This window comes from Impatiens glandulifera, chromosome 9 (assembly GCF_907164915.1).
Source record: "Impatiens glandulifera chromosome 9, dImpGla2.1, whole genome shotgun sequence".
In the NCBI taxonomy this organism is placed as follows: domain Eukaryota; kingdom Viridiplantae; phylum Streptophyta; class Magnoliopsida; order Ericales; family Balsaminaceae; genus Impatiens; species Impatiens glandulifera.
The window spans coordinates 28,663,752-28,677,933 of record NC_061870.1 but is presented as its reverse complement, the minus strand read 5'-3'; the positions used below and the strand labels follow the sequence as shown (position 1 = coordinate 28,677,933).

Sequence of the window (14,182 nt, the reverse complement as noted above, 5' to 3'; positions counted from 1 at the left end):
TCGTCAAATTTCCCTTTTAGACCGTTCGACTATTTTCTGTTTTTACAGTTTAATTTTTGTAGCCATTATTTACCAAGCCATTAATCTGCAAACAAACGGTAAAAGAAGGCAACCGCCATCAAGGGCATAATCGAGAATTCACTTAAAGAAGTCGGTCACTTGCATGCGGCGATGAATCGGCGCATCGGCCTACCAGTCTCATTGATCTTCTTAGTGTCTCTCTAGCTACCGTTCCAACGGACACTGCTGATTTTGGTTTTCGTTTTTCCCGTTGAAATTCTCATCCTCGAGGTTGTTTGATCGTTATTAGACACTTTGTCTGTATTTTCAACATTGTTCTTATGTCCTCCTTAATTTCATTGACAGGTTTCCCGAAAGATTATTATTGAGGCTGTTTGACGATACTGATACTGTGACGTGATGATTCTATCTGCTCTTTTAACTTCTGTTGGGATTAACCTTTGTCTGTGTTTATTGTTTTGGACTTTGTATTCAATCTTGAAGAAACAACCTGACAATGCAGCTGTTTACGTTCCACGTCTATTAGCTGAAGGGAAATGTCAAGAGAACGATGAATTCAATTTAGAAAGGTTGATACCATCCACCAATTGGGTGAAAAGGGCATGGCAGATCACAGAAGATGAATTGTTAGCTCTTTCTGGATTAGATGGTCTCGTCTTTATGCGAGTTTTCGTCTTCAGGTGAGTACTGAAGTAGGAGTGATTGGGTGGAAGAAGATGTTTTTCTCACTTGGCCCTGTCTCAAGATTCTGATCATCTGTAAATTTTCATTTTCATTTGACATGCAGTTTGCGAGTCTTTTCTTTAGCTGGGATACTCGGAATATTAGTTCTTCTTCCCATCAATTTTTTGGGGGATCAACTAATTATTGATTTTTCAGACCTGTCAAACCGATCCTTGGACTCATTTAGTATATCCAATGTCAATAATGGATCTAACAGGTGAGTCACTGCACTCTCAGGACCAACATGTATTGATATTGTTTAAAAGTTCTATGATTTGCCACTCCTATGGGCTCAATCAGTAGTTTGTGCTTAACATCTTGCTTCAAATGTGTGTGTTTTCTCTAAGGTTATGGGTTCACTTCTCTGCCATATATATATTCACGGCGGTTGTCTGCTATCTTCTTTACTCTGTAAGTATTTTTACAATTACCTTCTTCTTTTTTTAGTATAACAATGTGACAGTTGATTCTTGAGATGCTCATATACCATTTGCAGGAGTATAAGTCAATCGCAATGAAGAGGGTTGCGTATTTCCAGGCATCCAAACCTCTGCCAGAACAGTTTACTATCTTAGTTCGAAGTGTTCCTGTCTCGCCAGACAGTAGCATCAGTGAAAGTGTTGATAAGTTCTTTACAGAGTACCATCCATCGACATATCTTTCACATACCGTGGTTCGTCAAACAGACGAACTTCAAGGTCTATTAGTAAGTTCTTCTTTCAAACTATCTTCCTTTTTAAAATTTGATTTCAGTTCTTTTATCAAGGTGTGATGGTTCATTGAAATTAATTCTATCAGCATTCCAGCTAGGGTAGCATATCCATATGAGAGAAAAGATGTACATTGGGCATTTGAGAACCCTAAAACAAATTACATTCATAAAGTTTTTTCCACCCACGGTTATCATGATTTCCTTATCACACTCTTTACTTACGGAATGTAATGCAAGAGCTAGAATTAGCAAGCTTGGTAATCATACTAATTTATGAGAAGCAACATCAACAGTAGCTAAAGTGACTAAACTTGGTGTGGTTATTGGGCATTTAGAAAGGACTGTGTAATTGTAAGCCTGCATGCTCTTTGATTAGTTTGCACCAGCGGAACTTTTCTTAAATACTTTTTTGAAAAAAACATTTGTCCTTCGGTTAAATGCTATTTAGTCATGATTACACAATTGCAAGCTATTCTAATGTGAATTTATTTAGACATCTTTTAATATTGTCATTAGATATATTTATACTATTCTACATACTACCTGATTCCCTTTTATCTATTGCTCTTAACTTACACACTATAACTTTTCCAGAAGAACTCTGAAAAGTTATACAAAAGGCTTGTGCGCATGAGGACGATTAATGACACTGGTCGCAGATGGATTTGTGGTGGCTGTTTTGGGCATAAGGCTCGCCGTTTAGATCAATATGAAAAGAAGTTTGAAGATATAGAAGCCAATGTGCGTCTTGAGCAATCATCTGTTATGGCTAAGGTACGTTCTGTTCTTGGAATCTGCCCACAACCTGATGTCATATTGTAGCAAATATAACGTTGAGAACTAGGATTATTAGAAGAAGGTGAGAATTATACAGAGATGGAGATAATACCTAAGAGAAGATGGTGGATTGTGGGGAATACAGACTCTTTCACACTGTCTCCAGAGTTTTTTTTTAGAATGTTGGGTTCCACTCCTCTTTCGGAGTGCGACTATCTCCAGAGTTATCAAACTCAGAAATGACATAATACTGTTATTAGGACTTGTCTTACCCAAAATCAGGATACCTCGTGGGGATATTTGAGTTGAAACTATTATAACTTTGTGTACAGATAGAACATGTGTAGAATGCGTTAATATTGGTTTTCTTGTTTGAGACACAGGAAGTTCCAGCAGCCTTTGTGTCTTTCAATTCAAGATACAGTGCTGCGATAGCTTCACTTGTGAGACAAGGAACCAATCCAACAGAGTGGCTTACTGAGACAGCTCCTGAGCCTCGTGATGTTTACTGGCCTTTTTTCTTTCCATCATTCTTTAGACAGTGGATCAACAAGGTTTTGGCGGCTGCTCTTGTTATAGTTATTACCATTCTGTTCCTCATCCCAGTTTTCCTTGTACAAGGATTTGCTAATCTGGAGCAGTTGGAGACCTGGTTCCCTTTTCTGAAAGGCTTCCTGAGCCTGTAAGTGATAACCTTTGTATCTTGCCTTCTGGTTTATCCCTGACACTGAATAATTGGTAGTTTTTGAAAATATACTTCAATTAGACATGCTAGGCATGATTTTCTGTAGAAGACCAAGCAAGCCTTATTTTCATCTTTAAGCAACTTTTCTAAAAGAAACTGATACGAGATCTTGTGGTTTACAGAACTGTGGTCAGCCAAGTTGTTACAGGTTATCTTCCGAGTCTCATTCTTCAACTATTCCTATCATTTATTCCACCAGTCATGATAATGATTTCTTCCATGCAAGGATGCATCTCACACAGTCAAATAGAATTAAGCACTTGTTCCAAGTTATTGTGGTTTACCACATGGAACATTTTCTTTGCAAATGTATTCTCGGGAACGGTATTTTATCAATTTGGTCTTGTCTTTGAGCCAAAAAATATTCCTAGTGTGCTTGCTGAAGCTGTTCCAGGACAGGTAGTGATATAGCCTCATCTTTATTCCCAATTAACAAGTTCATTTTAACACTACTGCAAAAATCTGTAATTGACCTCTTATGACCATCTGCCATGGTTTCCATTTTTTTTTTGCATTTTCTTGCAGGCATCTTTCTTTATTTCATACGTCGTCACATCAGGATGGACCAGTACATCTTCAGAGCTGTTTCGGCTATTTCCTCTCATATCCAGTTTTATTAATGGAACATGTTTTGGGAAAAATGAAGAAAAAGTAAATGTGCCTTCAATTCCTTATCACAGTGAAATTTCCAGAATTGTCCTCTTCGGACTTATTGGTGTGGTATACTTCTTCCTTGCTCCACTAATTGTGCCATTTGTCTTGGTATACTATTGCTTGGGGTATATCATATACCGCAATCAGGTTGGTTTTATTTCTTGCTTTTGAAGATAAATTGTGTTCAAATGATTTTATGACTTCCTACATATTAAAAGATGTATAATTAAAAATTTCACCTGATTTTTTTTTTCTGAATCCTAAAGATCATTTTGGCATCATGGAAGTTTGTTCATTCAGATTATGTTGCCCTTTCAAAACTTCTCTTTATCATTTAATGACTATTTGCATAAGATAATATAAATATGTTGGTTTAGTTGTGAATATTTCTGATAACATTGGTTTTAATGTGTAGTTATTGAATGTTTATGAACCCAAGTTTGAGACTGGTGGAAAGTTTTGGCCAAAAGTGCATAATTGGATGATATTCTCTCTGATGCTGATGCATGTTATTGCAATTGGAATATTTAGCTTGAAGAAACTCCCGACAGCTTCAATCTTATGTCTTCCCCTTCCGGTTCTTACTCTTCTGTTCAATGACTATTGCCAAAAACAGTTTCAACCAGCATTTCATTCTTATTCTGTTGAGGTAAATACTGTTGAGTCTTATCTCGTGCATTTGAATATTCTTTTCTCCCCTTCCTGTTTCTTAGTGACTTTTGGTCATCAATGGTAAACTAAATGTTTATTAGTTAGTAATTGAGCTTGAGAATCTTATTTTATTTTTATCGTAACAAATTAACATGGTGTATTTTGTGATGCAGACATTGATAAGTAAAGACAAAGAGAATGAAAATGACTCTTCAATGGGCGATTTCTTTGAGAAATTAGCCAGTGCATATCAGAATCCTGTTTTGACGCCAATCAGACGTGCTTCTGGAAACAGCCCAAGTACTCCACTTCTTCAGGCCGCCACTGAGGTTTGAATTTTAGTCGGAACTTTTGTGCAATTTGTTTCTCAGTTAAGTTATTAATTCAGTAAGAGTCCTTTTTCCAACTAATCGGAAATTCACTTGGCCACGCACAGACACTGATGTTGTTGTATATCAGAATCACTATAAAGAATAATCATTAGGTTATTTTCTTGTAAAAGCTTGGATTCAACTGACTTACATTTCCTCTTTAATGTATGAATAATAAAAAACTAATGAAAGATGGGAGTTGACATATGTATGATTGTTGGGCAAAAGATGAACATATGAAGTTTAGTATTATTTATTTCAGTTTCTTTTGGAGTGTAAAGAATGGGAGATGGCTCCATGTGGAAGCATAATAAATAAAGTCAACAAACCAAACCCTAAAAAGGTTCATTTTGTTTTTATCCTTTTGTCTACTTCTCTTTTGGAGGGTTTGGTTAGGTAATCACTCTCAACGAATATTCCTGCCTGCCTCCCCCCACAATAATTATAGTATTATTTTCAGTCTCTTTCTTACATTTATATAATTCTTCTCCAAAATGTCTCCATCTCCCTCACTTTTCTTAACTCATTCAAAAAATAAATTAAAATGTTCCTTAGTTGACTCAGGACTCAGTTAACTGTTTAATTTTTTTGAAATTTTAGTTTATTCTCTAGAAGAAGTTTATTAGACCACCCGAGCTGTAACCTCCATTTCAACTTAAGCCATTTTTAGTGAAAATCGAATATGAGGTTTCCAGTGCATCGAAAATATGGGATTTAGTGCTTGGACCATACCTTGGAAGTTTTGATTTGGATTTGGATTGGGACCCTTCTCTAGCTCCCTCCCATGCTCCAATCACCAATTGATTGTGATTTGTTTGTGACATTTCAATGTTTGTATTATACTATTGGAATAGTTAGTACAAAACTACAAATATTTCAATTAAAAAAAGTTATCAAAATTGTTTGTGGGTTGAAATATATATTATTAATGTTTTTGGAGGTACATAAAGATGGGGTCATGGGTTCAAGCTTTGTACCACTCTCCCTTTGCTACAAGAAAAATTGGACATTTTATTCATTTTCACCTTAGGGCTTGTTTGAGGTCGACTGTTAAAACTAACTCCAAATCATTTAACATCCAGTTAATAAAATTATTTTATCAAAATTATTAATTAAAATGTCAAATACTCAGGCTTTATCAGTTTCCATAATAATTTAAATATTTGAATGGATTATTTTGAAGTTGTCAACACCAAACAAACTCCAGTAAAACATCTGGTTGAAAAATAGGACGACAATGTCTCTATCATAAGAGTGATTACTTCAATGCTTTAACTAATTATAAAAAAAATACGTCAGGAACATAGTTGGCCAGGTCAAAGCATCTGTTTAATTGGGTAAGGAAGAAACATAGAATAATATGAACTTGTCGGCAGTTATTTGCTTATAAATAAATCTCTATTTGCTTACTGCCTCGATCATCTACATCTACTACTTACAACCAGTAAATAACAAACAGTTTAGAAATGGCAAGAAAAAGAAAAGCATGTGATCAATTATTGTATGCAGATCAACAAATTCATGAGAACATCATCTATGATGAAGCTGCAGGTAGCTTGATCAACTGGGAAGAGATGGCCATGAAGGAAGCCAGGGAGGCCATAGGCGGAGTGGCCCGCCGGTCAAGAAAGAGGTTCGTTGGAGTCAGGCAACGACCCTCTGGAAGATGGGTGGCAGAGATTAAGGACACTATCCAGAAAGTTAGAGTCTGGTTAGGCACTTTCGATACTGCTGAAGAAGCAGCCAGAGCCTATGATGAGGCTGCATGTTTGCTTAGAGGAGCCAATACTCGAACCAATTTCTGGCCTCCTTCTACATCTCATTCATCAGTACCTGCAGCAGCTCTCCCTTCAAGAATCGCGAGTCTCGTCCTCCATAGACTAAGAGCAAGAAACGATGTACCGAACACACCTTCCCAATCTTCTAATTCTCAACTTAATAATCAAAACGAAACAGTCAACCAACTATCTGACTTCCAATTGGAAGATTTCCTTAATTACCCTGAAGATAACTCTCCGGACTGTCAAGATTACAACGACATGATTGATGATTATGTGGCTGCAAATAATTCTGATGATCAGAAACAGATCTCCAATAATCTTGGAAGGGAGATTGAAATAGAAGATGAAGAAGAAATTGGAAAAATGGACTTCCAATTTGTGGACAAAATTGAATCGTCATTCTTCCATTCTCCTTTTGAGATAGCAGAGGAGATGTCATCTCAGGTTTGTGAAGGCGGTGTTGAGGAGACAATGATGCTTGAAGACGCAATGAAGAGAATGAAGTATGAGAGGAAGTTTTCGGCGTCTTTATATGCATTCAATGGGATAACCGAATGCCTCAAGTTTAAGGGAAATAATACTTCCGACAACTTAACTGGCCTCTGGAAAGCATGCAAAAAGAAAAACGGGAGAGAAAGTATCGTAGGAAGTTCCGAAGCTGGTAATGGTCATGAAACTTCTGAGAGTGAATTGTCATCACTTTTGAGCTCACTTGATTTGCCTCCAATCTATTATGTATAACAACATATCATTCATTTGTGGTTTGAGATATAACACTCTAAAATGAAATTCCAACTTCCAAAGTCAAGTTTGAGATATAATAATAATAATAATAATAACATTCTCTTTGGGTTCTCATATAAGCCTACTATGTCAAGTTACAACATATATGGTCACCCCAAAAGAAGTTTATAAAAAGGGAGGAAGAAAGAAAATGTTATTGTTATCATCAAATTAAGAGCGATAATAAAAAAGAGGGGGTGGTGGTGCGGTTGGGAGATTCAAACGCAGCTACTGATGAGTTATTTACATAGATGATGTAAAGACATCGTCATTCTTCTTCCCAACTCTGTCAACAAGCAACTCTCTTCTTCCTAACCCTAAACCCTAACAACCAACAAGGCTGTCTGCTTGCTTTCCACTTTACTACAGGATCCGGAGCTGGCCAAGGAACGCTGCACAAAGATCCAGAAATACAAACTGTGACCCTTGGACTCTTTGTAAATCCAGCAGATATTTCTCTTCCGGAGTTTTGTAAAGCTGCACCATAAAAACAAGTAGGAAATAAAGAAAACAAGAAAGAAAGAATCCCCTTCATTATCACTTGAACTACCTTGGGTGGGTGTAGAAATCACCATAAAATGAACACTAGGATATGAGAAAATTCTGAGATAGAATCTGCTTTATGAAGTTACCTGAACTTCAAACTTGAGGATATTGAGTGACTTAGGCTCTACATCATTCTCCACAATGATGGAGTCGTCCCCAAAATAATTATTACTTTGCATAGGTCTGCTGATCATTTGTCCTCCATGATGCACAGGAGGAGGTACCCACTTGCATTTCATGTTATATGGCCCAATCTTCTTCCAGCAAACATTCAGTTCTTGCATAGCTTTCAGAACCTCCGTCATTATTTCACGAGGATGGGCTCGGGACTGTCAACAAAATAAGACGGTTATTATTTTCAGTGTTCTCGAACTCCATTGACATGTCCAATTATACAGTAAAAACGGAGCTAGCTTGCCTGTAGGCCAAGAGCCCATTTATGTTCAACGGGGAATTGAGCCTTAGGAGACATTGCATGATAATCTGTGAAGGCTTGAGTATGTTGTGAGATTGCTGAAGCTGTTGCTTCATTAGGGTTGAATCCATACTCCTGCAAAATATGCATAGAAGTACTTTATGACAAATCTAACAAGGACCCAAATGAGATGGAGGATGGTTGTACTGAGACCGAGAGTTTAATATTCCATTCCATGGATGCTACTGTAAATAATATTTCGTCCAAGGGAGGAGAATATATATCTGACAGATACCCAATTGACTTACCATAGATTCTTGGAACTCAGCTCCAAGGTAACTACCAGAAACACGAAAACGGTTGTCTAGCAGCAGGTAATATGCGACAGTGCCCTGAAATATGTTTGAAGAATGGATCACCCAAGAAGGGTCAGAGTTTGAAGGTAAAATCACTAAGAAATTCCTGTAACAAGTGCCAATTCATTTTTTAGTTCAATCTTTCGAGTAATTTTGTATAATTTTTTATTGTTTGTTATATGCAATCCCCCAACATATTCAAGTGGCTGAATTCTATTCTTAGGACTGTTTTATCAAATACTTGTATATTTGTATATGTTGTTTTCATTCCCCATCTCATTGAAACCCTTATCATTCCACTTAATTTTATCCCTCTCTAGGGGTATTTTAGTGGTGTAGGTTCTAAGAGAATTGGACGATTCTATTTGGTAAAATGCCCACCGACAAACTCGGATGTTTCTTTCATCACAGTATCTGTGAACAAGTTCCTGGATAAGAAGCCTAAAGATTTTCTTTTTGATAATAGTGACGATGACCCGCAATATGCTAGGGGTCTTATAGTTGACGTAATTATGTATTTTTTATGTCTTTTTGATTGATCTAGGCGCTTGCAATTCTATGGATGAGGACATGGTCTCTATGGATCCACACAAAGTCAATCATAGATCTAACTTAAAGCCAAAAAAATGCAAGAAAATCTGAACCTACGCAGCCATCTAAACAGAAGTTGATAATAAATACCTTACCATCTAAACAAAGCAACAAAACTTCTCTTTTTTCCCACCCTTTAGGCCAAATAAACAAGAAAAGAAACATGAAGAAAGCTAACCTCATTTTGTACTCTACTGCGAAGAGAATCAAATAGGGTTGTCCTGTCAAAACCCATCTTAACAACTTCTTGAAGAATGTCCTCATCAATCTGCAAAATGTGGTAACCAATCATTTGTTTTGGGAGGCCTGTTTATAGCTCATTATTAAAGTGTGCAAGATTCATGGCCACAAGGCATTCGTTTGGAAGCATCCTTCATGATCATTTAAAAAGAATAATTCATTTGTTTTGGGTTGCTATTCTAAATACGTGTGCATGTAATGTACTTGTTAACGAGATTGTGTGATCTTTGCATAATTTCTTTTACATATACAAAACATTTTAAAAAAAAAAACAAGGTGGCAACCAATCATTTATCCAAAATAAATAAGATGGTCATTGGAGTTATGGAATTAAACCATTTGAAGCCTAAAGAACAATTAACTTTTAAGTCACAGAAGTATAGGAGGATTAATGCCTGAAAAGAAGAAAATTTATCCAATGAGATATGAAAGCAAAGGTTGGACACAAATCAAAGAAGTGTCAGAGCATGGAGCATGGAAAGTTATAGCTTGAGATTTCAATATTGTTGGATTTCCTAATAAGCATGTTAGATTCAAAGGCTGTATTTGGGATTTTAAGAAATTACAAAACAATAAATTATGAATAATATCAATAAGATTGAGTTCAATAATCTTATCGGACTTCACAAAATATATCAAATTTTAAAGTCATTTTAAAAGAAAAACCTAGGTCTCTGTTATTTTATCCAACCGGTGTTATGATCTTCAAGCACATATCTCTTGAATACATAAAAATCTATACTTATAGGATCAGTAGATGACAAATAACCAAGTTACATTCTGGTTCTTTTCATATGCAGATTGCCATCCATAAGTCTGATTTCCTTGTACAGAGCAGTTTGTTCAAAATAACAAATCAACTACCGTGCAGTTGAAGTCACACTCACTTTCTTTGCTTGTTGAGTTGTGTCAGGCTGGGGTACTGCTAAATATCGAGGTAGGTGAGCTTGGAACCATGAGTGTTGACGAATTTCAGGGATAGTAATACGCTTCATAGGATTCACTACAAGCATTCTTGGAATCAAGTCTCTGGCCCCAGGAGATAAATGACTGGGTAGTGTATATATTCCACCCTGAAAGGAGAAAGGGGAAGTGATCAAGGGTTAAAAGACAAAACTGCAAATGGAAGATGAGGAGGATGTATTAAACAAATAAAGAGTAATTAGTAGTATGGTTAGCACAGAAAATATGTTAATAAAGTACTCTGGAAAATGCTCACAGTTATGTTGCATTTTAATTTGAATGGCAATGCTCTCATGAAACAGGTTCCTCTTAACTTTCAGTTGCAAATTTCAATATCTTCCTTGTTGCGTAAAACTACAAATTCCTTAAATATCCAGTTATCCACACTGACACAAAGAGTACTAGATGAGTCAAAGACATTTCCAGAAACTAATGAAATGTGTCCAAAATGACATTTGGAAGATTTGGGAGTAGGAGTGAGGATGGTGGTGCAGTAGAGGGAATTTCAGTTTCACTCTAACAGGTGGCACAAGTTCAAGCAAAGAAATTGATATTTCAAAATTCTGGCTTGTCATTAAAGCTCCTGGATTTTACTTAACATGTATGGTTTTCATTTTCATATATTTTTTCACCAGGGCAGGAAAGGAAAAGCTCATGTCTCAAAACAAGTAAAGAAGTGAGGAAACAAATACTCTTTTTATTAACTAAAACAGGCTGCAAGTTTCTTTCAATTATCTCAAATATAAAAGAAGATATACACATGTATAAAGAAAACAAGATATTTATATCCGACACTGAAATCAGAAAGATCAATATACCTTTATTTTCTTAAAAAGGTTGGGAATGTTTTCATCATCAAAAGGAAGGGTGCCACATAAAAGGGCATACAATATGACTCCACAACTCCAGACGTCTACCTCAGACCCAGCATAGAGTTTACCAGAAATAACCTGTAGAGAATTGGTGCTATCAATCTGCTAAAATTAACAGAATATTCTATCTCGTTGCACTTTCAGATGTAAATCACTAAGAAATATCATACCTCTGGTGCAGCATAGTTTGGACTTCCACAACTTGTCTTCAGAAAATGTCCATCTCGCATGACATTGCTCAAACCAAAATCTGCTAATTTCACATTCTGTTTGGAATCCAAAAGTAGGTTCTCGGGCTTCAGGTCCCTGTGCACCACCATGTTTCGGTGGCAGTACTCAACACCAGAAATTATCTATAATAGTATCATTAAAATTTGTAATGAGGACACTAGAAAGATTCAGTTATTTTGGTACCCAGAAAACATAAATAGCTGCACAATTATAAATTTTACCTGCTGGAAGAATTTTTGTGCTTCACCTTCCTGAAGCCGCCCCTTCTCCACAATGTAATCAAACAGCTCGCCAGACTTCACATACTCCATAACAACATAAATATCTGTTGGTGTCTCTATAACTTCATAGAGTCTTATAATGTGCGGATGCATAAATAATCTCAATATTTTGATTTCTCGTCTAACTGCAAAGCAACAAGAAGAAAATGTAAGGACAAACCATAAAGAACATCAATATAAAGACAGAACCTACAAGGAAGATGAGAACACCAGTAAGCCCAGTGATTAACTCCTCTAAGTGATCCTTTTCAAGGAAGATCATATCCAAGCATTTAGAAGTATAGACTAATTAACGAAAAAAATTGGGCTACACTACTTATGATACAATATTTCTCACTCGTAAGTGGTACCTACAACAAATGTTATGTAACTGAATGCTGAAATCCTATAACAAGATCATACTATAAAACTATTGAAAAGAAGGAAGGCAGATACACCTATGAATTTCAACCTACAGTGTAATTAATGTATAAAAATTCGCATCAAGAAACAAAACAAAACCCGGCACATACAAATTATAAAGTATTACCTTTTTCCTCCATTTCCATGTTCTTTATCTTTCTACGGTTAAGGATCTTTATAGCAACCTTATGCCCAGTTAAAACATGTTCTGCAATTTTGACCTTGCCAAAAGAACCAATGCCAAGGGTTTTACCCAGCTTATAGTTCCGCAAAAATGTGTCCACACTGTTACTTCCTTGGCCAGCGGTTCTATCCATTTCCAGGTTCTAATCTAAACAATGGTAAAACAATAGAGTAAATGAAACATAAATAGCAAACAAGATAATGGAAGAAGATGACCCCCCAAACCCATATCACTGATCAGAAAACGAAATCAAGATTGCCACAACCCCTAATTCAGCTTATCTCTAGTCGTCAAGTTAAGGAGGAAATGGTTAATACTTGAGAAGAAATGCACAGATCTGGTTTGAGGAAGCATTAGCAACATTAAGAATGAGCAGAGAAAAGAGATAGAGGGTTACCGAAGGAGGTCGAAGAATAAGTGATGGCGGCGACTAGTTATCGGAAACCTTGGCACAACAGTCGACTAAACCCCTGTAGCAGCGGTCCAATTGCAGCTATAGCATGCATGTACAGTGGCAAATACAAAACTAATCAAAAATCACCTCATATAATGTGTGTATATATATATATATATATAAAGGAAAAGGAAGCCGTGAATGAAGATGATGTTTTTCTCTTCCACAAACACTCTCCTTTCTCTTTCTATCTCTGTGAGGGTTAACTTTTGCACTGTTGTACCATTTGTTAGTTAAATACTTCAATTTATATTCCATTTATTTAAATTAAAAAAAACATAATAATAAAAAACTTGAAATTTTAATTTATTTATATTTTCATACTATATAATTTATTCTTTTACATCTTCAAAACATTTCTCTCTAATTAATTTCATATTATTTATTCATTTATCATTAATTTATCCATTAGAAACCATCTTGTAATATTGGAATTTAAAGATTTCACATTCTCAATAAATATATTAACTTAATTAAAGTAAATATAGTGTCATTGAATTCTCTTTTAAGAATTATTATACTTGAGTAATGTTTTTTTTAGAATAAAGAATATGTTAACCACACTTAAATCATGACTCCGACTTAAACTCAGAGCGCTTTCAGACGGAATCGAATCCGTGACATTTTGATCTAATGGTTATAACATTGAAATATCATAATTTCTCTCATTAAATAATTGGTTAAATATAAAAATAAATACCACTTACATTGTTTTATCTTCTTGGTGTAAGTATGACGTTCTTCATACATGTACATCCATATTGGTATAGATGTGGATGAAGAAAATAGATGTAGATGAAGAAAACAATGAAATCATTTTTTTATTACAGATGCAAAAATTATCTATATAATTTATATAGGTTTTTAGTGTTTGATTGAGTGTATAAATTATATAAATTTTATTATTTTTTATTTGATTGGTGGAATAAAAAAAGATAAAAAATATTTTTTTTTAAAAACTATTTTATCCTTATATTTGTATAAATTATTTTTAATTACTATTTTAAATATTTTGTATATTAACTATATTAAAATTAATAAAATAATAATATATAATTATCATTTATTTTTAAAATAAATAATAAAATTATATCATTTATGTTATTTTGTATATAATTCGTTATAATTTAACTTATATAAATATTTATCAAATATTAATACTATCAAAAATATACACAATCACAAACAAAATAATAAAATAGAGAAAATATATTAGTTGGTAACTTATTGTTGCTCCATATCATTAGTTCCAATTTCATTGTCTTGTTGTTGTGTCCTTAATATAACAATTAAGCACAAATAAAATTTATAAAAAAATAAACATAAATATATAACCCAACCCAATTAAATTCAATATAATCTAATCCATCATAACTAAATCTAACCTAACACAATGACTCATCAACACAAATTGAATGATACAATTGTC

General features: G+C 34.9%; 3 protein-coding genes across 4 annotated transcripts; 2 read left to right on the top strand and 1 right to left on the bottom strand.

Annotated features, from left to right (window-relative positions):
* Nucleotides 1–141: 141 nt before the first annotated feature.
* Nucleotides 142–4,861, top strand: LOC124915236 (CSC1-like protein HYP1). Its single transcript, XM_047455917.1, has 11 exons — nt 142–291; nt 367–701; nt 809–961; nt 1,092–1,155; nt 1,241–1,450; nt 2,051–2,230; nt 2,617–2,915; nt 3,101–3,377; nt 3,504–3,779; nt 4,048–4,281; nt 4,457–4,861. Exons 2-11 carry the CDS (start codon nt 421–423, stop codon nt 4,616–4,618), a joined length of 2,136 nt encoding a protein of 711 aa, XP_047311873.1. The 5' UTR covers nt 142–291; nt 367–420; the 3' UTR covers nt 4,619–4,861.
* Nucleotides 4,862–6,120: 1,259 nt separating this feature from the next.
* On the top strand, nt 6,121–7,281 carry LOC124916155 (ethylene-responsive transcription factor ERN1-like). Its single transcript, XM_047456888.1, has one exon. The coding sequence runs from the start codon at nt 6,121–6,123 to the stop codon at nt 7,174–7,176; it is 1,056 nt and encodes a 351-aa protein (XP_047312844.1). The 3' UTR covers nt 7,177–7,281.
* Nucleotides 7,220–12,946, bottom strand: LOC124914531 (SNF1-related protein kinase catalytic subunit alpha KIN10-like). Of its 2 annotated transcripts, none has more exons than XM_047455106.1 (11): nt 12,697–12,946; nt 12,243–12,446; nt 11,654–11,838; nt 11,372–11,554; nt 11,148–11,279; nt 10,254–10,439; nt 9,305–9,394; nt 8,488–8,571; nt 8,183–8,314; nt 7,851–8,093; nt 7,220–7,695 (listed from the first exon to the last, which is right to left on the bottom strand). In XM_047455106.1, exons 2-11 carry the CDS (start codon nt 12,430–12,432, stop codon nt 7,582–7,584), a joined length of 1,539 nt encoding a protein of 512 aa, XP_047311062.1. In that variant the 5' UTR covers nt 12,433–12,446; nt 12,697–12,946; the 3' UTR covers nt 7,220–7,581. The 2 variants fall into 2 exon arrangements, with proteins under 2 accessions (XP_047311062.1, XP_047311063.1); XM_047455107.1 differs by having other exon boundaries at nt 12,243–12,441.
* Nucleotides 12,947–14,182: the final 1,236 nt, after the last annotated feature.